At 39.3% G+C, this 27,980-nt stretch overlaps 1 protein-coding gene across 1 annotated transcript in view; it reads right to left on the bottom strand.

Annotated features, from left to right (window-relative positions):
* LOC124554971 (hippocampus abundant transcript 1 protein) overlaps positions 1-27,980 on the bottom strand; it is a 98,255-nt gene that overhangs the window by 26,702 nt on the left and 43,573 nt on the right. Inside the window, exons 6-9 of the mRNA XM_047128709.1 lie at positions 27,563-27,781; positions 26,158-26,271; positions 4,089-4,270; positions 3,233-3,330 (exon numbers count right to left, since the gene is read on the bottom strand). Coding sequence (XP_046984665.1) covers positions 3,233-3,330; positions 4,089-4,270; positions 26,158-26,271; positions 27,563-27,781 — 613 coding nt within the window. The remainder of the gene's footprint in view (positions 1-3,232; positions 3,331-4,088; positions 4,271-26,157; positions 26,272-27,562; positions 27,782-27,980) is intronic.

Consider the following 27,980-nt stretch of genomic DNA (forward strand, 5'->3'; position numbering starts at 1 on the left):
GCAGAACTATCACTCCTGAAAGAAAGGATATTGCAGAGACATGGCTTAACCACAGCCTGGGGGATGTTTCTAGAATGAAATTTTCACTCTACAGTGGAGTGTGCGCTGATATGAAACTTCATGGCAGATTAAAACTGTGTGCCGGACCGAGACTCGAACTCGGGACCTTTGCATTTCGCGGGCAAGTTCTCTACCAACTGAGCTACCCAAGCACGGCTCACGCCCCATCCTAACAGCTTTACTTCTGCCAGTACCTGTCTCCTACCTTCCAAACTTTACAGAAGCTCTCCTGGTGGAGCTTCAAGGAATCCTCAGAACCTTAGGCCCCTTACAAAACCTTTCACCTGACTCCATCAACCTCCTGACCCCACCAACACCCCGCACCCCTACCTTCTACCTACTTCCTAAAATTCACAAACCCAAACATCCCGGCCGCCCCATTGTAGCTGGTTACCAAGCCCCCACAGAACGTATCTCTGCCTACATAGATCAACACCTTCAACCCATTACAGGCAGTCTCCCATCCTTCATCAAAGACACCAACCACTTTCTCGAACGCCTGGAATCCTTACCCAATCTATTACCCCCGGAAACCATCCTTGTAACCATTGATACACAAATATCCCGCACGTCCAGGGCTTCGCTGCGATGGAGCTTTTCCTTTCACACCAATCACCTGCTACCCTACCTAAAATCTCTTTCCTCATTACCTTAGCCAGCTTCATCCTAACCCAAAACTTCTACACTTCTGAAGGCCAAACATGCCAACAATTAAAGTGAACAGCCATGGGTACCAGGATGGCCCCTCATACACCAACCTATTTATGGGTCGCTTAGAGGAAGCCTTCTTGGTTACCCAAGCCTGCCAATCCACAGTTTGGTACAGATTTATTAATGACATTTTCATGATCTGGACTCACAGTGAAGGACAACTCCAGAATTTCCTCTCCAACCTCAACTCCTTTGTTTCCATCAGATTCACCTCGTCCTACTCCAAATCCCATGCCACTTTCCTCGACGTTGACCTTCATCTGTCCAATGGCCAGCTTCACACATCCGTCCACATCAAACCCACCAACAAGCAACAGTACCTCCATTATGACAGCTGCCACCCATTCCATATCAAACGGTCCCTTCTCTACAGCTTAGGTCTTCGTGGCAAACGAATATGCTCCAGTCCTGAATCCCTGAACCATTACACCAATAACCTGAAAACAGCTTTTGCATCCCGCAACTACCCTCCCGACCTGGTACAGAAGCAAATAACCAGAGTCACTTCCTCATCCATTCAAACCCAGAACCTCAAACAGGAGAACCCAAAAAGTGGTCCCCCTTGTGACAGGATACTTTCCGGGACTGGATCAGACTCTGAATGTGGCTCTCCAGCACGGATACAACTTCCTCAAATCCTGCCCTGAAATGAGATCCATCCTTCATGAAATCCTCCCCACTTCACCAAGAGTGTCTTTCTGCCGTCCACCTAACGTTCGTAACTGCTTGGTTCTTTTCTATGAAATCCTCAAACCATCTTCCCTACCCTCTGGCTCCTACCCTTGTAACCATCCCCAGTGTAAAACCTGTCCCATGCACCCTACCACCACCACCTACTCCAGTCCTGTAACCCGGAAGGTGTACACGATCAAAGCCAGAGCCACGTGTGAAAGCACCCACATAATTTACCAACTGACATGCCTACACTGTGAAGCCTTCTATGTGGGAATGACCAGCAGCAAACTGTCCATTTGCATGAACGAACACAGGCAGACAGTGTTTGTTGGTAATGAGGATCACCCTGTGGCTAAACATGCCTTGGTGCACGGCCAGCACATCTCGGCACAGTGTTACACCGTCCGGGTTATCTGGATACTTCCCACTGACACCAACCTATCAGAACTCTGGAGATGGGAACTTGCCCTTCAATATATTCTCTCTTCCCGTTACCCACCAGGCATCAACCTTCGCTAATTTCAAGTTGCCGCCCCTCGTACATCACCTGTCATTCAACAACATCTTTACCTCTGTACTTCCGCCTTGACTGACATCTCTGCCCAACCCCTTTGCATTTACGTATGTCTGCCTGTGTCTGTATACGTGCGGATGGATGTGTGTGTGTGTGTGTGTGTGTGTGTGTGTGTGTGTGTGTGTGTGTGTGTGTGTGTGCGCGTGCGCGAGTGTATACCTGTCCTTTTTCCCCCCTAAGGTAAGTCTTTCAGCTCCCGGGTTTGGAATGACTCCTTACCCGCTCCCTTAAAACCCACATCCTTTCGTCTTTCCCTCTCCTTCCCTCTTTCCTGATGAAGCAACCTTGGGTTGCAAAAACTTGAAATTTGTGTGTGTGTGTTTTTTTTTTTTTATTGTGCCTATCTACCAACGCTTTCTCGTTTGGTAAGTTACAGCATCTTTGTTTTTTATATATATTTTTCCCACGTGGAATGTTTCCCTCTATTATATTCATATAATAATATTTTAGATATTCATGAATATCTTAGATGGAATAAGGGTTTAGCTTAGTATTTTCTCAAATTTTATTTATGTTCCTTTCGCTGGTTTCTACACACGAGTGATTACATAAAACTCTCAATTCCTATACTGAATCTTATTTACTAAATTATCTGGCATTATAATTACCATCTTTAAGTGTTAACATGTGGATAATTGTGAGAACCTGTACTTTGCTAAAAATGACTCAGAATATAATATAGTTCCATGAACAAAGCATTTGTGAAACCACATACTTCATAACCATGCTGCACGTAGGAACATCTTGTTTGTAAAAACACTGATAGATATTCCTCCAGTATACTTTGTGATTGTGCATTGTACTGCTTTAGGCCCGTGTTACACTGTCAGGGATCTTTGACAAATCTTTTATAAAAGCTAAATTCACACACTAACTTTTATGATATGATCGAAGTACTCCACAGCACACTGACGTAGATTTTATACAATGTAATTTACAACAGCCATTTGACAATGTTATTTTACAGTGTCATAAAGGCCTTAGGCAAATTATAACAGAAATATAATGATAAATTCTGCCATTATGGAGAAAATTTCAAAGCACAGACTTCTGTTTTGTATCCTAGGTGAATATCAGTGTGCTATTAGGAGCACAAAACAATATATATGTGACAAGAAAGTGAATTTATATGTATTTTATGTCTGCATCACAACAAGCCTGACATAAAGGCTCTCTTTGGAGTACAAAGAAACACTGCACCTACATTCATACCTTGTTTGTCTGCATCAGAATGCATTGATACAAAGGCACTAATAGCAGGATATGTGATGCTAGAGATTGAAGCCAGGACCCCAGCGGCCCACATCATCCTGTTGATAACACAGACAATTTTAGTTAAAATTGTTAATCATCTATTAAGGAAAAAATTATACAAAACTTCTTTAGCAATTATAATTTAATATGAGATGAAATAACATTAGCGTCATTCAATAGCATGTACATGAAAAAAAAACACATTAATGGAAAATTAAAAAACTCTTGGTGTTTCCTATTTCACGGATCTGTGACCTGATGAACAATAAACATTCAATTTTTGCAACATTTACAAGATGCAATTCACTGATTTTCTAATCTTTGTCAGTTATTCCACTGAATCAATTCTGTAACTTCTCAGCTGATATTGTACTATTCAAATTCTGAGTTAAATGTAAGTCCCCCATTACTGACTAGGTAGTCAGCTCAAAGGTCACAGGAAGGCAAGGGTATGACATCTCGAATAAGACAAAGTAAAGCATTGCAGTGTTAAACCAACCATTGGATTGATGACAGTTTTACTTGTTGTACACACTGGATTCTGACAATCTCTGTTTTGTATTCTTCACATTTTCAGTCCTTTTCTTTTTCAATCAAATTTTTGTTATCTCATCTCATGTTCAAAAAATTTCCAAATAGCCACCCCCCTTTTCCCCTGGATAGCTTACTTGCATAAACAGCACATGTGAAAAATTTATGACAGTATAGATTTACTTCATGACAAATAACACTTCTGCATGTTAATGACAACAAATGGCATGTAAAAAGAAACCTTTTTGTGTTAAGGTTTATAGCTTTATCCAGTTTCACTAACCATGTTTGTGAGCCGAATCCATACCACATTAGTTGCAACATTTCAAACACAAGACCAACAATAATTGTGTGCTTACTGCCCAAAGAACGCATTAGGAATCCTAAAATGATCTGCGCACCAACAGACAGTATACCCACTGTGGCAATAAAGACAGCGACCATTACAACACTAAAATCCATCACCTGGAAATCAAACAGAGCAAAATTAGTAAAAAAAGATAAATCACGTTGAGTTGGTTTTTATAAAACAGTCAAACATGATTAAGGTTTCAAAATATCCATGACATAACAATCAGACAAAAATTAAAATTTATACGTGTCTCCTTACATTTCTATCGTGAAATGGATTTTTAAATACAAATCTGTGAAAGAAATAATGAAGTTTGGTCAGCGTGTCCTTTACAGTATTCCACTGAAATGTATTAACAGCAATGAGACATAGGCACAGTACTTAAATACAGTCAATAGATGCCAAAATTAACAACATTAACTTACGCAAATAATTGTTCTTCAGGCATTCTGCATAAGATGAAAAGAAGTACATTGTAACTCAAAACTTTATAAAGGCCCCACAAAACTTCATGAATGAAACTTGACTTAATTCCTTTGACCTTTGGCCCCTACGGGAACATAGGGCATCTAGGAGAACTCGCCATCCGTCTCTGTCTTTGGCCATTTGCCTCAATTCTGCCCAGGTCTTGCCTACTCTTTTTGCTTCCCCTTCCACTGTCCTCTTCCATGTGCCCCTTGGTCTTCCTCTCTTCCTTGTTCCCTGGGGATTCCATTCCAATGCTTTTTTCTCGATGGTTCCATGTGGTTTTCTCAAGGTGTGCCCCAACCAACCCCACTTTCTCTCTCATATCTGGTCTTCTATAGGTATCGGGTTTGTTATTCGCCAGAGCTCCTCATTACATATTTTTTCTGGCCACCAGATACTCATGATGCATCGAAGACATCTATTTATGAAGCTTCATGAATGAAAAGAGTGGACAAAATTATTATGATAATTGCCTTAACATACACTGTAGATTTGTATTTAATTCAAGAAGAGAACTGTATCTTAGAGCTTCTTCAAACAACATTATTTTTTCTCCAGTCTGGTGAGTTTTGGTTACAGCAAATATTTTTTGGTAACATTAATATTTTTGTAAAATTCTCACTTTATAATTAAAGTTCCAGTTTCAAAATGGTGTAAAAAAAAAGAACCACTGCTCAGAATGGCTTCAATTTGAATGGAATATCTCTGAAGAAAGGGGAAATAATATGGAAAGAAAAAAAATTAATGAAAGTTTTACCACTAGATGGTGCTGTCAGTGGCAGGATATGAAAAATAAGAGATACAGTATACACAACTGTTCCTCAGTTTGCGTGTGAGACGCTTGGCATGACTGTCTCAATGCAGGATTGCATGGCACTGGTGAAGTTCTTTTACAAGAACAGTGACTGTGTGCCAATAGCTCTACAGAAGTTCTGGAAACATAAGGGTATGAAAAAAGGTGTTGGTCCAAATCCTGCAAGAGACTAGAGAAAATTATTACTTTGCGGTGCAGAGTGGCAGAGGGAGGAAAACAACTACTCTGACATCAGTAGAAGACATGGCCACAGCATTGCAGGTGGAATTGTGCAGTGGCATGCAAAGCTGCAGTGTACACGAATTATCAGAACTTTGCACATACCTGTGAGCATGACACACAAAATTCTACGAAACATCCTGCATTGCTAGCCATACAAAATTACCCTTGTTCAGCAGTTGCTTCATGTTGAGCTGCCAGTATGGAAAATGTTTGCGTTACAATTTCTTCTTTTCATGGAAATGGACAATGAATAGCCATGGAACATTCTATGGACAGACAAAACCCTCTTCCATCTCCAAGGACACGTCAATACACAGAACTGCAGAATATGAGCAACGGAAAATCAGCTCACATATCAACTAGGACACGCTCATTCTGCAAAGGTAACTGTGTGGTGTGGGTTGGTGATATTGTTTAACATAGAGCCCTGGTTTTGTCACGCAGATGGGTCCTGCGAGACCTGTTACCTGTTCTGTCACTCATACACGCTATGAGTGTGTTTTGCGCACCCACATCATTCCAACCTTACAACAGCATGGATGTGAGGGTAGGACCATTTTTATGCAAGATGGAACTCTCTACACACTGCACAGCCAATGAATCAGCTGCTACAGAGGTATTTTAGAAATGCTAGAATTATCAGCCGTCACTTCTCTACAGCCTGGCCATCCAGATCACCTGATCTTAATCCATATGACATCTGGCTGTGGGGTTATCTGAAATATGCTGTGTTCAGTGCACTGATTACAAATGCAGCTGGACTAAAGATGCACAATGCATTCTGAATGTGACCCCTGAGATACTCTGATCTGTTGTAGAACATGCTGTTTCTCAATTTCAACTTGTGGAAAGAAAATGGTGGACAGCATGTGGAACATGTATTGCCCAATCTCATGACAATTAGGAACAATTTCAGTGTTGCTTTTTTTGTGGTTTTTGGCCTCTGGAAAATTAAAAATCTATTTCTACCATCCCATGTGGTATGACCTAGCCTGAGTGAAAGGGCTTACCTAACTAACAGCAGCACACCTGACAAATGTCAAACATATACAGTAATGAATGGTTGGTTTAATGTGCAACTCACACCACAGCTGTCATAATGTGATTCATCTGTCAGTTATAGCTGAGCCCATTTATGTTACGATGCACTGGGGGAAATTTTTTTGATTTTTTTTTCTATAACACTTCCCACTTTTTCTATAACATTCTGTTCAAATTTGATGTCATTTTGAGCAGCAGTTCTTTTTTTAGAGCAGTTTGAAACTGAAACTTTAATAATGATCACCCTGTATATTACTGGAAATAACATTTGCATTGAGCCAAAGAAACTGGTAACATCTATGGCATTCAATGAGAGCAGCAACCTACATCTACACCTAAGTTTCTGGATGTTACTGTTTGCAAATCATGAGATTCAGACCTCAATAAATGTAACAAACAGTGTTGAGAAAAAGTATTGTAGTTAGGAAAAGTTCATCAATCACCATGACATTACATATCTTATATGCTCTATTATATTAAAGGTGACCAAAAAATGCAGGCGAAAACATGAAGACTCATCAATAATATCAGGAACACAGCCAGCATGTATTATTACAAACACTTGAAAGAAAGGCGAGAGAATTTTTGTTCCTGTAAAAAAACGTGATGGAGAGTATTATGTGAGAAAATGCAAAATAACAAACCACAGTAGCTGTACGAGTGCTGACCCTGAGCAGAATACCTGGGTATGTGTGAAATGTGATGACGACTTGCACCAATAGCTAACCAAACAATATTACATTAAAGAGATCATTACTTTGTCAACAGATGAGGTCATCTATTAAAACAAAAATATAAACCATTACTTAAGTAACAAGAAGATCGTGAAGCAAACTGTATGCTATGTGTGACAAACAAAGTGTAATGGCTCTGAGCACTATGGGACTCAACTGCTGAGGTCATTAGTGTGGTGTCACCGCCAGACACCACACTTGCTAGGTGGTAGTTTTAAATCGGCCGCGGTCCATTAGTACATGTCGGACCCGCGTGTCGCCACTGTGTGATCGCAGACCGAGCGCCACCACAAGGCAGGTCTCGAGATACGGGAGAGCACTCGCCCCAGTTGTACGGACGACGTAGCTAGCGATGCACACTGACGAAGCCTCGCTCATTTGCAGAGCAGATAGTTAGAATAGCCTTCAGCTAAGTCAATGGATACGACCTAGCAAGGCCCCATTAGTAACATTGCATGTATCTATAGAGTCTCACTTGTATCGCCACAATCTCCAGATGTACCAAAAGGATGGATTAAAGTTAAGTATTCCAGAAGCTACGTAATTTTCTTTATAGCATTCATTACGTATCCTGTTTCAGACCTCACGCCATCCTGCTTTAGCTTAGCGCGTGCCTTTCGGCTTCCTCTCATTGTGTCTAGGCTGTCTTGTCTAGACACAACAATTAGTCCCCTAGAACTTAGAACAAGTTAAACCTAACTAACCTAAGGACATCACAAACATCCATGCCCAAGGCAGGATTCGAACCTCCGACCGTAGCGGTCTTGCGGGTCCAGACTGCAGCGCCTTTAACCGCACGGCCACTTCGGCCGGCCAACAAAGTGTACCAAGGAAGAAAATGGAGGTGCATCGCTTCAAAATACTGCTTTGGAAGCAGAGCTTTGTAACAAATGCTATAAATCTACAAAAACTGCAATTATGTGCAGGCAGTGCAACAAAATACGTCATTTTTGCTGTGGGAAAGTGAAAAATGAGAACTTTGCACTGAAATGGAAATATGATGATTGTTAATTGCAAAGCTCCAACAAAATTGTCTCATACTAAGGATTTAGCTAAATCATCCAGCAGATCAGAAACACATAGGACAGTATCTCATATACAGTATGTGATCAATAGTATCTGGAGACCTGGCTGAAAATGACTAACAAGTTCATGCCGCCCTCCATCGGTAATGCTAGAATTCAATATGGTGTTGGCCCACTCTTAGCCTCGATAACAACTTTCACTCTCACAGGCGTATGTTCAATCAGGTGCTGAAAGGTTTCTTGGGGAATGGCAGCAAATTCTTCATGGACTGCTGCACTAAGGAGAGATACTGATGTCGGTCGGTGAGGCCTGGCACCAAGTCGGTGTTCAAAAACATCCCAAAGGTGTTCTATAGGATTCCTGTCAGGACTCTGTGCAGGCCAGTCTATTACACAGATGTTATTGTTGTGCAACCACTCTGCCACAGGCCATGCATTATGAACAAGTGCTCAATCATGTTGAAAGATGCAATAACCATCCCCGAATTGCTCTTCCACAGGGGGAAGCAATAAGGTGCTTAAAACATAAATGTAGGCCTTTGCTGTGATAGTGCCATGCAAAACAACAAGGGGTGCAAGCCTCCTCCATGAAAAACACAACCACACGATAACACCACCACCTCCGAATTTTACAGTTGGTAGTACACACGCTGGCAGATGACGTTTACAGGGCATTTGCCATACCCACACCCTGCCATCGGATCGCCACACTGCGTACTATGATTCGTCACTCCACACAACGTTTTTCCACTGTTCAATCGTCCAATGTTTACGCTCCTTACACCAAGTGATGCATCATTTGACATTTACCGGCCTGATGTGTGGCTTATGAGGGATCATGCAAGTTTTCTCACCTCCCGCCTAACTGTCACAGTACTTGCAGTGGATCCTGATGCAGTTTGGAATTCCTGTGTGATGGTCTGGGCAGATGTCTGCCTATTACGCATTATGACCCTCTTCAACTGTTGGCGGTCTCTGTCAGTGCACAGACGAGGTCGGCCTTACGCTTTTGTGCTGTACGTGTCCCTTCATGATTCCACTCCACTAACACGTTGGAAACAGCGGTCACAGAGATGTTTAGGAGTGTGGAAATCTCGCATACATACGTATGGCACAAGTGACACCTGACCACATTCAAAGTCCGTGAGTTCTGCGGAGCAGTCCATTCTGCTCTCCCACGACGTCTGATGACGACTGAGGTTGCTGATATGGAATACCTGGCAGTAGGTGGCAGCACAATGCACCTAATATGAAAAACATATGTTTTTGGAGGTGTCTGGATACTTTTGATCACATAGTGTATGTTGTGATAAAATGAACAACAGTGCTGTAAAGAGCCCAAAGATAATAATCGCCTCCAGAAACAAATTCATAAACAAGTTAGTACTGACAGAAACCTTCACAAAGATACACAGAATATTCAGGGCGATGTGATGTAGCCCGATAAACTGTCAACAAAGTGCAAAGCAAGACCACAGTTAATATAATCAAAAAGGTCCTTGTACTTGGCAGCAGTCATTGTAGAGGGAATTTCACAATTATTACAGAAATCTCAATGAGCACGACCATATAATAATAATAGATGGGCAAGGAATAGTTTGCGCTACAACTGCATCTACAACACTGAAGAAGTCTGCTGAGAAATCATCACACGCCAATGTGAATATAGTTTCGCTTTTCCCGTGTTTTGATAGGCCATGGGTGAAACATTCCATGAAACGTGCCAATAAGGAGTTTAACAGAGCCCTGTGGCAGCCAGATTGATTACACATGGAACTGGTTGACACAATGCCACAAGCTCATAACATAACACACACTATGGCTTGCATTTAAATGTAGCAGGGAAATAGGTTATTACACAGATCACCACCAATAGCATTACATACAAGCTAGACACCATCCACCCAATCCCAGTAATTTCTAATATTCACTGTAGCTCATTTTCATATAAAAGAAGAGACACTGTAAAATTTGTAGTAAGGAATATGATAATCATCATTACTTAAAAATATTTCATCAGAATATATGAACTCTGCTAAATAAAATGGAAGAGCTGCTGCTTTCATTTCACAATACAACAGATTCAGATGAGATAGCTGTTGGTGCACTTTGCTTGACAGAGTATAATCTAGGAACTGCAGAAATTGAGCAGATGAACTTAAAAAATTACAAAATTAGATGTAACTATAGTGGAACTAACACATGAAGAGGAGGCACTGCAATTTTCATTCACAACATTCTTAGTTCACAGGCTATAGATATAAGGCAATGCTGCAATGGACAACATTTTTAATGCTGTGCAGTCTACCCAGAACTGCTTTTCTAGCAGTACATCATAATTATAACGCTCTAAAGGGCACCAATAGCATATAACCCAGAGTTCTTTGCTCAGCTAGACACCATCCCTACAAAACTTCATAAGAGTTACAGTAGGATTAATATATTTTGTGATTTTAACATTTACCTTCTATCAAACAATAGCAATCATAGACAATTAGAAAAATTGATGTCTTACTTTAACTTACACCCAACAATTTCATTCCCCCACTAGGATAGATGACTGCAGCAGGACTGCTCGACAATGATTTTCTGAGCCCCACTTATAATGATGTAAAAATACAGGTAAATGACCTATTGGATCATGATGGGGAAATGGCAATCCTAAAATTTGTCAACAGGAAAACAGTTAACTAACACACACATTCAGGAATGTTACAATACTAAACAATGAATCCACCAATATGGTTAGAAACAGTTTGCAACAGGCATTATGGGGAGAAGTCTGCCATGAACACATAATGGATAAAAAAGTTAATTCATTCTTAAGCTCTTTCTAAAACACTTTGAAGCCAGCATCCCCCACAGCAGGAAGACTGGACAACAGCTGGGAATAGAATATCATGTGCCACAAAAAGGAAGCTTTATTTAGTACAGAGATATAGTACAAACATATCAGTGAAAATGCACTGTAAGAGATACCATAAAATCGTACAATGTATAATCTGAAAGGCCAAAAACATGCATTATGCAGAGAAAATTAATGGGCAAACAATAAAACAAAAACTGTATGGAAAATCGTAATAGGCAAAATGGGAGAACATAATAAGCTGAAAACAGCAGTCTCACAATTCAATAAATTTTTACTGGATAGTTAAAAATACAGGAACATAAACACTATGCTTTCCACAGAAACCATAACATTACTTAGTTTTACTCAACATACACCAATGATGACACTGCACTTTAAATCCACAACACCTAATGAAATTATAAAAATCATCAGGTCAATGAAAAGCACCAGTCCTTCTGGGTATGATGGAGTATCAGACAAGGCACTAAAATTATGCGGTGATTTAATTAGCTACATTTTGTGCTATTTATGTAACTAGTCTATGAAAACCCAGGATATTTCCTTAGAGATTAAAACAGTCTATGATAATACCAACACACAGAGGTGGTGAGGCACTTTTAATATGTATCAGCCTGCCTCTCTGCTGTCAGTTGTTTCGAAACATTTGAGCACGTAGCATACAAGAGCCTAAATGGGCACCAAGCACAAAATGGCTCACTGACATCCTCCCAATTTGACTTTCACAAAGGGCTCTCACCATTAAGAGCAATATTCAGTCTCACAAAAGAAATTCTAGATCAACTGAACTATAAAAGGTATGCTGTGGGGATTTTCTGTGACCTCGCTTCAGCTTTTGACTGGGTAAAATGTAATAGTTTAATACAAAAACTCTCACACTGTGGCATCCACGACAAATCATTAGCTTGGCTAGAATCTTAATTACATAATAGGAAATACAAAGTTGTCCTAGCAGGTGCAGGTGAAACAATAAAATGAGAGTGGAGAATTATTAAGTATGGTGTTTTGCAAGGCTCGATCCTAGGACCACTGATCTTCTTCGTTAACATTAATGACCTATCAGCATTAGTAAATAACAAAGTATAGTAATGTTTACTGATGATACAGGTATTTTTATCAAGGGTGTGGTGTCCTCTGTGCAGATTACAACTGAAACAATAATACACCAAATATTCAAATGGTTCACAACACAGTCTATCATTAAACCTTTCAAAAAAATCTAATGTCGCTTCAGGTAGCAAATAAGAAGCTACAAGCTGAACTGGATATCAATCGGCAGAAAATTAATGAAACGCCACATATAAAATTTCTAGGCATACAAACAGATAATCAAATAAGGTGGAATGAACATATTGATAACCTGCTCAAAAAACTAAGCTCATCATGCTTTGCACGTAGGGCTATTTCACCATATGTTGACAGGAAAAATAACAACATTGTCACATTTCACATATTTCTATTCTCTTGTGTCATATGGTATAATATTAATGGAAATGTTGCAGAAGTGGAAAAAGCTTTTAAACTAAAACTGAGCTGCGAGTCTGATCAGTGGTGATACAAATTAGTTTTGTAGGTGCTTACTCATGATCCTTGGGATATAGACACACATTAGTCAGTATATTTACTCACTGATGGTGCTTGTAATAAACAACGAAAATATGTTTCCAAACTAATCATGACAATCACAATCTTGATATAAGGCAGAAGCAAAGACTTCACAAAAACTCAATAATTCCCAATATAGTGCAGGAGGAGTTATCCAGTGTGAAATAAGTACTTACAATAAGCTTCAACTGAATAAAAAAAGGACATTAAGAACCCTCATATATTCAAGAAAAAACTCAAACAGTTCCTTATAAACCACACTTATATAATTTAAATTAATTTATAGAGCAGTATGTTATGTAAAGGATGTATCATACTACAAATAATACTGTAGTAGTGTATTCTATGTATGAATGTCATACTGCAAGCCCTGTATGTATATTTTTGCACTATTGTTGTTTTTTTTCCCCTCTCTTTCTCCATGTAATACTGTATTCTGTTATTTGTTCTACATTACAATATAACAGTTGTATACATTTGAATTTAACAGGATCAAATAAAAATCAAATCATCTACATACATTAACCGAAAGTCACTATATGCTGCATGGCAAAATGTACCTTGTACCACTGCTAGTCATTCCCTCTTCTGTTCTGTCTGTAAATGGATCAAAGGGAAACAACCGTCTATACGCTTTCATATGAGTCCTAGTCTCTCATATCTTGTCTTTATAGTCCTTATGCGAGATGTACATTGGTGGTGGTAGAATCATTCTGCAGTCAGTCACAAATGCTGATTCTCAAAACTTTCTAAATAAAGTTTCGTGAAAAGAATGTCGTCTTCCTTTCAGGAATTCCCATTTAAGTTCACCAAGGATTTCCATAATAATCACATACTGATCGAATTTACCTGGTAAAAACTAGCAGCACGATTCTGAATTGCTTTAATGTTTTGGTCTAATCTGACCTAGTGGATCTCAAACACTCGAGCAGTGCTCAAAACAAAGTTCTACACAAGGTCACCTTCATAGATGATTTACACTCTCCTAGAGCTCTCAATTACAATTGATCTTATGAACTCATTCCATTTTATATCGTTTTGCAACATTACAGCTAGATATTTTATCAATGTGACTGTGCCAAGCAGAATTTAGAGGAAGCTGTCATTCATCAAACCAAACAGAAATTCTGGTCAAGTACTCCCGTCTCCTCAAACGGTCACTTCAAGACAACACTTTCCCATTCACTAAAGCATCACAGCAAACAGTCACAGTTCAATGCTCTCCCACCCATTAGTATGTTTGTGTATACAGATGACAAGAGCAGTTCTTTCACACTTCCCTAGGGCACTCCTGATGATACCCTTGCCTCTGACGACACCTGCCATAGAGGAAACCTGGGCTTCATTACTTAAAAAGTCTTCGAGGCACTTACATATCTGAGAACCTATCGTGTACGCTCAGCCCTTGCTAACAGTCTGCAGTGGGGCACTATGTCAAACTCTTCCTGGAAACCTAGGAATATGGAATCTGCCTGTTACCCTTTATCCACTGTTCATGGAATATCATGCAAGAAAAGGGCAAGCTGAATTTTGCATGAGTGATGCTTTCTAAATCTATGCTGATTTTTGGACAGAAGTTTTTCAGTTTCAAGAAGAATTATTATGCTTTAAATTAGAATATGCTCAAGAATTCTGCAGCAAACTGACACCAGAGATGAAACTTCCTGGCAGATTAAAACTGTGTGCTGGACTGAGACTTGAACTTGGGACCTTTGCCTTTCGTGGGCAAGTGCTCTACCATCTGAGCTCAGATGCCGCGAAATGCAAAGGTCGCGAGTTCGAGTCTCAGTCCGACACACAGTTTTAATCTGCCACAATGTTTCATGTCAGTGCACACTCCGCTGCAGAGTGAAAATCTCATTCTGGAAACATCCCCAGGCTGTGGCTAAGCCATGTCTCTACAATACCTTTTCTTCCAGGAGTGCTAGTTCTGCACGGTTCGCAGAAGAGCTTCTGTGAAGTTTGGAAGTTAGGAGATGAGGTACTGGCAGAATTGAAGCTGTGAGGGCGGGTCATGAGTCATACTTGGGTAGCTCAGATGGTAGAGGACTTGCCCGCAAAAGGCAAAGGTTCCGAGTTCGAGTCTCGGTCCGGCACACAGTTTTAATCTGCCAGGAAGTTTCATATCAGCGCACACTCCACTGCTGACTGAAAATCTCATTCTGGAGACATCAGGGATATTGGTCTGTAAATTTGCAGGTCTGTTCTTCTGCCCTTTCCATACATGGAAGTCATCTGCACTTTATTCCAAACATTTGGGGCTTTACTCTGGGCAAGAAATTCATGATAAATGCAAGCTAAGTAAGGGGTCAATGCCACAGAGTACCCTCTATAAAACTGAATTGGGATGCCATCTGGACCTGGCGACTTATTTGTTCTCGACCTGACTCCATGCCAGGGATGCCTATTTCTAAATCCTCTGTATAGCAATCTGTGTGGTGGTGTGTCTGTACAAACCACCTGTGCGAATGACTTTTTAAATGTGACACTTAAAATTTCAGATTTCCTTTTGCTATCTTCTATTGCCACACCAGAATGGCTGACAAATGACTAAATAGAAGCCTCTGACATGTTTAGATTTTATGTATGACCAGAATTTTCTCGGGTTCTCTACAAGGTCTTTTGCTAACATACGATGGCAGAAATTGTATGCTTCACACATCAATCTTTTTATAGATGCATGAGTTTCTAACTCTTGTCTGCCAATATTTCTACTTTTTTTTTTTTTTTCAATCAAGAGATCAACAACCTATTCCCTCAGCACTTTCTGAATTTTATTATTAAAGATGATAGGTCTTTTCCATCCTTGATCCACTGACTTGGCATATACTTCTCCAGAGCACACTTCACAATCAATTTAAACTTTGATCAAACAGTCCATGGGTGCACTGCCAGTCCATAGTGTACAACGGGCACAATATTTTGACAATTAGACCTGTTGCCATCATCAGGTGTGTATATGTACTGAGCTCCTGAGGATTCACTGCTGACTTATAACCACTCCCACCACAAACCATTTCCCCTGCTGTTGCAGAGATGCTTGTGCCAGCATCTGCACTAGCGTGAATGTAGTTGCTGCATCTGCCCTGATCGCTGTATCATTGTGTTTGCTGAGTATCTTCTTACTCAGACCCAGTGCTGGTTCACAAGCCCTGTCAAGATTATAGCCACAGTTCCGATTGATAAGATTATACCTGATGCAAATTTTGATGGCTTCTCTAACGACATTGTCCTAGTACTTGGAAGTCTGCACTAAAATCCTGGTACATTTGTATTCCATTGCATACTTCTCTAGCAAACAATGGTCTGGAACCACCAAATTTTTGGGGTACATTAGTCGAGTGTGCCACTGGTGTTCTCAGCATCAATCTTCAATGATGTCCACTGTTTTACAATACATATCTTGCAACACTGGCACGGAATCTGATATACTCCGACCTTCCACTAAGTGAGCTCATCCTTGACACTTCCCAAGAATGGCCGTGTTTTATTGGGTGGGTAAAAGATAGTTCTCATGTGATGCTTTTTTAGTATGCACCCGACTTTGTCCATTATTCCTCTACATCCATCATATTGGAACTAAATGATGTCCGTGCAATGACAAATCAGTTGTAACTGACATTGAGATGTTGCTGCCTACAGCCTTGCAAACCAGCAGTGAAAGTGGTAGCATCTATAATGAAACCATGCCCCCTGGTGGCATAGCCTGCATTGCTATATAAATGATTTAAATATGAGTGCTCAGCTGGCCCTACTGTTTCATCTTCTACTTCCTGCTCTTAAGTTAATCATCAAGAAAAAACAAAGACAGCCCTGGTGCATGGAGCCTTGCCAGTAGTTCCTGTTAGTCAAGACATTTTCACAGGCTGTACTGAACAATCTCCCTTTCTACATAAACCTCACTTTCTCATGACCCAGTCACCAGCACTTTCCTTCTGTAACCAGTCATCACACTCAACTTGTGTTTCAGAAATCAGATGCAATAAGGCTTTATTGGCAATGTTATACCCTTCAGGTGGTTCTTACCAGGCCCTTTTCAAGTTTCTGACAATTTTTATTTGGCAATGCTTCCCTGCAAGTTTGGTTCCATTTCATGTAAAAATGGACTCTGTGAAATTTGGGTGCAATAGGATTGGGGGAATCTGGGCCTACAAAACTGGGAAAAAAATAAAGAAATAAAGGAAAATATAACTTCTATACCTACATGTATACTCTGCAATTCACACTTAAGTGCCAGGCAGCAGGTTCATCAAACCTATTTCACATTATTTCTCTTCCATTCTATTCTCCGACAGCTCACAGGAAGAACATACACTTAAATCTTTCCTTGCAAGCTCTGATTTCTCTGGTTTTATTACAATGATCATTTTCCCCTTTGTATGGGGGTGTCAACAAAATATTTTTTACATTCAGAGAACAATAATGGAGATTGAAATTTCATGAAAAGATCTTGCCACAATAAAAAAGCTTCTGTTTTAATGATTGCTACCACAGTTCGAATATCATATCCAAGAAATTCTCTTCCCTATTTCACGATATCACAAACTGGTCTGCACTTCTTTGAACTTTTTTGATGCCCCCTGTCAATCCAGTCTGGTAAGGATCACATGCTGCACAGTAGTACTCTAGCAGAGGATGGACAAACATAGTGTAGGCAGTCTCTTCAGCAGACCTATTGCATCTTCTAAGTATTCTGCCAATAAAATGCAGTCTTTGGTTTGCCTTCCCCACAACATTACCTACGTGATTGTTCCAATGTAAGTTGCTCATAACTGTAAATCCTACTTATTTAGTTGAATTAACAGCACTTAAATTTGTGTGATTTATCAGGCAATCGAAATTTAATGGATTCCTTTTGGTACTAGATGACTACACACTTTTCATTATTTAGGGTCAACTGCCACTTTTTGCACCATACTTACATCTTGCCTAAATCATTTTGCAATTGGTTCTGATCCTCTGATGACTTTACTGGATGGTAAGTGATAACATTATCTGCAAACAATCTAATGTGTGCTCAGACTCTCCCCTAAATTGTTTATATAGATTAGGAACAGCAGAGGGCCTATTACTCTTCCTTGGGGAGTGCCAGACATCATTTCTGTTTTTTCAATGACTTTCCATCAATTACTATGAACTGTGATCTTTCCAACAGGAAATCATGAATCTGGTCACACAACTGAGACAATACTCCAGGGGCACGGCACTTGATTATATGCCACTTGTGAGGAAAGGTAGCAAAAGCCTGATGCAAATCTGTAAATGTGGAAACAATATGGGATCCCCTATCGACAGCAGTCATTATTTTGTGACAATAAAGACCTAGTTGTGTTTCAGAACAACGATATTTTCTAAATCTGTGCTGACTGTGTGTCAACAGATCATTTTCCTCAGTGTGATTCATAATATTTGGACATATTATACATTACAAAATCCTATTGCAAATCAAAGTCAGTGATATGGGTCTATAATTCATTAGATTAGTCCTACTTATTTTCTTGAGTACTGGTGTGAACTGTGCAATTTTCCAGTCTTTAGGAATGGATCTTTTGTTGAGCAAGCAGTTGTATATGATTGTTAAGTACAGAGCCATTATATCAGCATACTCTGAAAGGAATCTCACTGGTACACAATCTGGACCAAAGGACTTGCCTTTATTACATGATTTAAGCTGATTTGCTACACTGAGGATATCTACTTCTTCATTACTATGTTGGTAGCAGGTCTTGATTTAAATTGTAGAATTCTTTCATCACCTTCACTGGTGAAGGAATTTCAGAAAACTGTATTTAGTAACTCCGCTTTAGTGGCACTGGTATCAGTAAAAATATCTTAGCTATTGTGCAGCAAAGCTACTGATTGTGTCATGTAACTTACATATGACCAGACTCCCTTTGGACTTTATGCTAGATTTTGAGACAGAGTTTTGCTGTGGAAACTATTAAAAGCATGTCACACTGAAGTTCGTGCTAAATCTCAAGCTCCATTCTTTTAAATTTGGCATGCTTTTTTTCGTTGCCTCTGCAACAGTGTTCTGACCTGTTTTTTCGCCAACATATTGTGGGTCGACTGTAGTCACCACCAAGTAAGTGTAAGTGTATGAGTGGGATACCTACTTGTAATGAGAGTCAGGAAGTCGGTAAAAGAAATCAATTATTAATTTATTCTAGTTGCAAATATAACATCTGCCCATACTAACTCACAGGAACTATTTACGTGTGAGAAAAAATACTTCTTACAGCAACAAACACGCCACAACCAACAGTATTTAATTTATCCTTTCTGAACTCTGTTAGATCCTTTGTAAAAACTTTGGCTAAACTTATCTCCAATTTTAGCCAGCTTTCAGTATCTATAACAATTCGTACTTCAGTGCTTTCTATTGGCACCTGAAGCTCCAATTCTTTCCCAACACAGCTACAGCTATTTACTACTATAATATGTATAGTTTCTACATCAACACTTGTCCTGCATTTGATCGGCACTCTTTGGGACTTAAACCTTTTTGTTCTTTCCCGAGACCCTTTAACATAAAAACTGTCTTGTCCACTTCACATAGCTCCTGCTACCCATGTAGCCACTTCGTGTGTGTAGTGGACCCCTGACCAGTTAAGCGAGACCCAATAAACCCCCCCCCCTTCCCACCCCCCACTCTACGGCGCAAATCGAGGAATTTGCAGCCTAAGCAGTTGCAGAACCGTTTGAGCCTCTATTCAGACCCTCCACTTGGCTATGTAACAAAGGTTTGCAATTGGTCCTGTTGATGATGCTACAGATGGTGAACTCTGCCTTCATCTTACAAGCAAGGCTGGCAGTCTTTACCAATTCTGCTAGCCACCCAAAACCAGAGAGCATCTCTTCTGATCCAAAGCAGCACACATTGTTGGTACCAAATAATCCATCACCTGCAGTCGGCTGAACCCTGTACTCTTCATGGTATCCAGAAGGTCCTGTTGCACATCTTGGATGGCTCCCTCCACCCAGTATGCACACAGGGCACACATCGGATTTCTTCCCCTCCTTGGCAGCCATGTCACTATGAGGCCTCATAATGTGCCTAACACTGGAGCTCCCAACTAACAATAGTCCCACCCTCCGTGACTGCCTCGATTTTGCAGACTAAGAGGCTTTCTCTAGAACAGGACGAGAGACTGCATATGGCTCAGGATCTTCATCAGCCATAGACAGCAGTTTAAACCTGTTTGTCAGATGAACCATGGATGCCTTTTATCGGTTCCCTGGAAGGTCTTTCACTGCCTGCCACACATTGGTATGTCCTCCCACTCAACCACTGGTGAGGGGTCAACCTGAGTGCAGGCAGTAACCAGGGAATTCACAGCAGTGGACCAATCGGGGGACACATGGGACGTGCTGGATGTTCCCGGAACCCCAAGTCCGGTCTTCCACAGTGATGACCATTGGCAACAGTCTCAAACTATGTGGCCAAAGCCAGCACCCCTTGAAGCTGTGAGTGAAAAGTCACCAATTCAGCCTGCATCCTTAGACAGCACAGACCCTTTCCATGCTAAAGAAGGCAGTACTCTACACTACACAGTTATTGAAACACTAGACTGTGCCTAGTAAGTACAAAACATGCAATAAATTTAAAAATTAAACTAGTAACCACTCAGATAACTGAAAATAAGTTGCTCCTGTTTGAAGCTCATAAAAATAAATCACAAACGAATGATGTACTCGCCTGATCTGCTGCTAGTGTTACACTAACTGTGCTGGAAATGATTTGTTATTGGGAAAAAGCAGAGATTCCAACACAGGAATGATTTGTTATTGGGAAAAAACAGAGATTCCAACACAGGAACTGTGGAGCTTCTGAGTGAATTTAACACAAGAAAAATCCACTAACTATTCAATGCTGATAATTTTACATATATTTTGGTCATTTAACTTACTATGGAAAATAAGAAAGTTGTCTATGAAACTCTACCTGAATGTGGTTTGCAGTCGTGTAAAAGCATCAGTTTTTGACACATCAACATCTTTATGGATGAGTGTGGTTTGTTTGAAATCTTTTTGGAAGAAGCCCTCTTGTATTTACTTTACAGGTATTAGAAAATGAAATCATTCTCCCAAGCATTTTAGAAGTGCTCCGGCCATAACAATTTCAAGAAAACTTTCAAAGTATTTTGTCTGGAATTGATGTTAAAATGGAATTCAACGTATGAGGGTCAAGGAGCACTTGGATCAAATGAATGTAAGTGTCTGAACTTCTCAATTTTGATTTAGATATGTTGGGGAGGCTTAGAGGGGTTTGTACTGAAGCTGCAGGCTTTCTTGACAAAGCACCAGCTTTTGGAGTATCTTTCCATGCTCCAGACGCTATCTGTCATGCAAGGTGCTTGTCAGTGTACATGTTTGTGATGAATTTGAATTATTGCCCAAAGAAGAGAATTTAGTTCATGATATTCATATTTTCTTTATCACTGTGTAGATCGAAAGAAGTTTGTGTGTCCCCCTGAAGCTCATGCACTGTAGTCTGATTTCAGTATTCTTTCAAAACTCAATAAAAGTCCACATGGAACGGGTGTTCCTGGGCAGCTCTCAGCTTACTTATGAGCAGGCACAGGTGGGGTAGGCTACCCACATGGTTGCCCTACTGCACACATCATGAGTAGGGATGTGTAGCTCATGAACGAACTAGTTCAAATGAACTAGTCAGGGAAAGGAACTGCTTGGAACTGTCCTTCTTTTAGTGAATATAGTTCTTTTACTCTGAGTTTCCCCTACCTATTGGACGTTGTAATGCATATGAATGAATTTCCCCTCCCTTGATACTGTGTACACACCACTCTCAGGACCTAAACGTCTGTAGTTGTGAACTCTAACAGTAACTTTGTGAACAGCATGAGATTGGAAAACTGAAACCATTCCGTCAGTTCACTTACTCCAGTTCCAAACTGTGCGAACTGCTTTCGATTGGAAGACCAAAACTGTTCCATTAGTTTGTGTTCAGTTTAGTCTCCAGTATCTGTAGTTAATTTTTCCTTTTTTCACACTTGTATCAGGTAATAAAAAGAACTAGGAAGCAGATAAACCTTCTTGGTGACAATGATAATACTTAAATCTTTAGTGCTTCCCAGTTTTCATATTCCCAAGTAAAGGCCTGTACTAAAATTGAAAGTGGTCAGCTGATTCGGACAAGAAGTTTGAAAAAGAGAAAAAAAAATGGGGAAGGGGAAGGTGAAGAAGAAGAAGAAGAAGAAGAAGAAGAATGCACAATGGTTTGGTCCTAAAGGCCATTAAATTTTTGTAGGCAGTAAAATTATAAAATTTTGTTTTCTAGTTTATTAGTTTAATGGCTTTTCTAAAAGATTTTATTTATTTGTACTTTTAACACTAAAAATGAACTATGTAGTTCAGTTGAACAAGTTCATCAAACTAGGACACTCGTGCCCCCACGCATTCTGCAGGTAAATATTCACGGATATGACATGGATGATCATTCAAAGTATAAAAGTCTAGTAAAAATGGACTCTAAAATGCATACCTTAAGAGCTATGAGCACCTCTCTGTCTTCGATAATGTGAAACACATCTCTTCTACTGAACAAGTGCTCATAACTGTTCAGGTGTGCATATTTTAGAATCTATATTTACTGAATAATTTTTTCTTGCTTTGGTCCATACTACCTTTATCCAAAACACGTAAAGCAAAGAGCTCTCAGGAAAAGTGATTTATTTCATAATACTGATGATGATGACATGCTCATAAATCTTAAGCTATGCATTTTAGAGCCCACGTTTACTTGACTTCTTTGTTTTGAATGACAATCATATCCCTGAATTCTGACCATTCCTCCTGGGACACCCTGGATAAATACTACAGTGAATATAGATTTCTCTTGTGTGGCTTTACAAAAACTTTGCTGTTTCTCTCTCTCTTGGTATTTCACTTTGGCCACCTCTGGCCACCTCTGACTCTAATTTATCTTCTGAATCAAAAATGCACAATGCACTGAATCATGAGGCAGAGCCTTCAGACAAAAATATTAAAAAGCATTCAGGAAGGAACTGATCAAATCCCAGAAATAATCAATAGTAGGGTTGAACAGTCTGTTAATAATAAAATAAGAGCACTTTTTAACAGATTTAAGTTGAGTGATGAGTTTCTCAAGACACTGCGACATCAAACTGAATATTTCATCAATGCTCTACACCTACAGTCTTTTCTAAACTGTTGTTATGAAAATAAAGGAACTCTTCTCCACTTGAAAAAATAGCTCTCAGAAAATCCAAAAATACTAATGCAGAAGAATGCTCCACTCAGTTACAGACCATATTAGCCCTCATTTGCAATTTTTAATGTGGTGAAGGCTATTCCATATTAGACAGCTCAAAAGATTGATTTTAGGTTACTAGCATCATCATATCTATTACAAAGTAAAAACAGCACTAATGTGACAAAACTAAGTTCAATTGGCTCAGCACTAAATATTCAGAAAATCTGGGAATACATAAAAAAGATAACATGGACAGCAACCGAAAATACCATTAAACTTACTCTGATGCAAGCATTAACCTCAAATGATCTGGGAGTGCCCTATACTTATACAAACATAGTAGCTGGCAGTAGAGGGTGCTACTGCTTAGGTACATAAGTGATCAGCATCAAAAATTCAGTAGATTAAAAAAGAATATGCATAGTCATCAATAAAAAGAATTTCATATGGAAAAATGTGTGTCCAATGGTCCATGCTAATATTATAAATGTGAAGGTAACTCTGTTATGCTTCCACGACCAAACTGCTGAACCAGTTTTGATGAAATCTGCTATGGTGATAGCTTGAATGCTGAAGAAGAACATAGGCTACTTCAAAAAGTAGCATAGAGAACATGTTTACTGATGTGAAGAATATAATGTGAAATATGGAACAATATTTACTCTCATGATTCAATGTCATGAATACAACACTTATACACAATCCTCTATGTGTTTAATACATATTTGTATACTAATTTCAGTCATAAGACCATTGCATTTTAGCTGCTGAGCATCATGTGTCTGTCTAAAACATGCTTTGATTTGTGTCAATGGCTCATGGCCATATGCTTAGCATTACTGACTCTGAATCATAAAGTGACCGGTTTGATTCCTGGCTGGGTCAGATTTTTTGAGCTTGTTACTGGATGTGCGTTTTGTCCTCTTCATCAATTTATCAACAACAACACGTTAGCCACCAAAGTGGCATCACATAAAAATACTTGTACCAAGCTCCCGAACATCCCGACTGGGGTCTCCTGGTCAATAAAACCACACACACACACACACACACACACACACACACACACACACACACACACACACACGTCATAGGCAAGTGCAGCTGTGAGTAACAGGTAAAATACAATGTCTATACAATCTTCAATGTGCTTAATCCATACCAATCCATATTTCAACATTAACATTATAAATGTGGAAGTAACTCTCTCTCTGTTATGTTTTCACGACTAAAATTCTGAACCGATATCCATGAAATTTGGTACGAGATAGCTTGAATCCTGAAGAAGAACTTAGGCTACTTAACAAAGTGTGTAGGAAAGGATTTTTATTGATTTGATGAACCCAACACAAATTAAGGAAAAATATTTACTCTTTGAAAAAGCTACTTACTCTTTCACTTTTAAACTTTATCACATTTGTGAAAATGCTTTAACTGGTTGATATGTTCTATGTATTGTGATTCAACATACCCAAAGCACCAACACTCAGCAAGTAACTCACTCCTGTGCCACCTGTGTGGAACATCTGGCATCAACTACACCGGAGTTTTACACTGTCTTCACCATTACATATGTGAGAGCATGTATATACGGATTTCACATGATTACTTCACAAATAAACATGATTAATTATTACTGATAGCTAGTTCTTTTTTCAATAATGTATCACAATTTGCACCTAAATCCTTCAATGAGTTTTGTACATGGAACACCATCAAGCATTTTGCCACAGTTCTGGCAAAACCATTGCCACAGCTTTAAAAATGACACAGTAGAAATCTGTGCAAGCAAGAAACAATGGAGATGTGCCCATGTCATTCCTAAGTACATACTTAACTGTGGATTTTTATGATAAGAATCACCGTAACTTCTGCAAAGTGGCAACAACACAATGCTTTACATTCACTACAATCTAATGGCCACATATTTGCCACAAAGATTGTGCCTGCTGTATAAATCACAGAACAGGACGGTCACCTACAGCATTAGGAATCAAAGGCAATTAACTTCCAGCATTGTCATTACTACCAGCGATCTACAATGGTGAAAGTACAGACACTGAAAGGTATGGTAACTCCCATTAGCACAAGATACAGAATTGGACAACTGGGTTTTGGAATGGACACTCAATTTGTCTCAATGATGTACTTCACACCAAGAGGTATGTACACGCACTGCTTCTGCATGCCCACCAATGAATGACGACCCTCTGGATATATTGGAAACCGCCAACCATAAAGCTCATGGCATAATATTTAGCTTGACTGTTTCACCCATGAATTTGACAGGTGAAAATGGTTGGAGTGAGGGAGCAGCATGCAGGGGGGATGGGGGGGGGGGGGGTGTTAGGGTCAGGTCTGCAATAATGTTACGGCAATGATACCAATACTGAATTGATTGCAACTGACACTGAGATACTATTGTCTGCAGCCCTGACAGCTCCTACCAATGGTGCTGATTTCTACAAGAAAATCATGCAAATAACTGTCTTAGCCTGAAAAAGTACTTCTGGGAGTTAAATGTCGGCACACACAATTCACATGGCACTACTTCTTGATGTTCTGCTTCTCACTCTCAAGCTCATCCGAGAACAAGTCAGTCACTATGTATACTGCCCCACCACCAGTCCTTATTTATCAAGACAGCACTACATATGTATTATACTTAATATGCGAGTGTTTGCCACTTTTGTACAGCTATAATGTGTCCCTAATGATCATGCAGGTATCACCAGTTTATGAATGGCAAGATCTTATACCCAACAGTATTTTGTCTCTGCGAGTAAGTCTCCCCCCCCCCCCGCCCCCCCACACACAAACACACACACTGAAAGAAATAGTACAGACCAACAAGAAAAAATTTTTGTCCTCTGCTCACATTCTCCTGCTGTCTAAAACAAATTAAATATAAGAGAATATTAAAAAAGAAACAAATTATTAAGATAAAGTGTGATAAATACAGAATGTGTAAAAATGACAACTTACCAATTTGAGATAAACAAAAATGCATGAATACTGTCCAGCTTCAGGTAAGTACGATAAAAACACTGTCACACACAGCATAAGTATGGTGTGGTCCTTGCCAACCTTACGAAGTGCCTAAAATCATACAATAAATAAAAATTAGATATAAATGTTTGGCAAATGTAGACCACAGGTGAGAAATAACTTACATGCATTCAAATGCATTTGTGGAAGTTTTAATGGAGCCTGCAGTGAACACATGGAAGTAGACACAAAAATCAAGAGTTTGGAAACAAAAGTATGAGATAAAAGATGGTAGAGGCAGTAGAATAGAGGACAATAAATACTAGACTGGCAGAATTAAAAGGGCATAACTGGGAATGTATAGTCTGATGACCATTTCTCTATGTAAATTCTTCCAAAACTTCCTCTCATATAGTGTGGAACTATTATTCCAAGTTCAACCTTATTTCATGTATTCCATTCTTTAAATGTCCACATACGAACAACAAATATTACTAGCTGACTCAGATTCAAGAGTTATTTCTTCATTTCACTATTTCACCATTCATGACAACTAGCTTTCAGCATTTTTAAATGTACCAGTGTTTACTTTCTTGTTTGGATCAATACTTCTGTTTAAAAGAACTTTGACCAGCTTGAAAAATACACTATATATCATGTTGTATTACAAAGGTGACAGAAATGGTTAAGTTTTACAAAAAACTTAAAGTAAGCTATATAAGCATAAATATGCATGTACATTTCTGTGTAACAATGGACCAAGCTTGTGTATGGAGATTTGCAACAATGGCACAAAAATGCTTTTTTTTTTCCTTTCTGTGACAGCGCTGAGGGCACAAGTACTGTTTAAACTATTGTTGATCATTTCACGCCAGAGTCTTATGAGCACTGTTTCATCATTTTTAAAATACCACAAAAAGCTGCTGCTCTTACCAAACAAATGGCTCTCCATGTTAAACTCAATAAACTGATGTATACAGTGAAGTATTCTTAATATGTAATTCTATTGTTTTTCAGCATGAATCTGGTTTATGAAACCTTAGATCTACAGCTAATCAACCAAATCTTGCTAGCATGATATTTAGGCAACACATTCCAACATCTTCATTCTAGTACGATATTTAGGCAACATGTTTCAACATCTTCATTATCATGTTGCCTGATATACATACAAAGCTGTGTAATGAAAGTGTACACAAGTAAAAGTATTACAAACTGACAAATTGAACTGTCCATGCAATAATAGTTTCTTCAATAATAGAAACTCTGTCAATAAACAAGTGTAGAGAAGGGTGGTGGAAGAAAGGCTGCATTTAAAATGAACACTCCTTTGCATAAAAAAGAGAGTTTTCTGAGCTACACATTTATTTTTAACAATAATTTTACAACAATCAGAACTCACTGCAAATGGATCAGCTTGTTCCCAAGAAATAGGTGCACCCCACGATGATGGTCGGACTTTTTCTGGAAGGGATTCAGGAACAGCCACAAGAATAAAAAATACATCAAGTATAGCTATTGCTGTGGCCAATGCAACAACTAAATTTTCACTGTAGGCATCCATCATATACGCTCCCAATGCTGGGCTGATAACCATACTTGCTGCAAATGTTGCAGAAACCTGTTAAACAAGAGGCATAGTTTTTTAGACATAATTCCGAGAGAGAGAGAGAGAGAGAGAGAGAGAGCAGCAACATCATGCCTTTCAATAAAATATAATGAGTGTAAAACCTAATGAACACTAAACAACTGACTAAAACAAAACACCACATGTTGTACATTTCATAGTCACTCAGGAAAAATCAACAGGCTACTCTCCT

Source organism: Schistocerca americana, chromosome X (assembly GCF_021461395.2).
Source record: "Schistocerca americana isolate TAMUIC-IGC-003095 chromosome X, iqSchAmer2.1, whole genome shotgun sequence".
Lineage (NCBI taxonomy): Eukaryota > Metazoa > Arthropoda > Insecta > Orthoptera > Acrididae > Schistocerca > Schistocerca americana.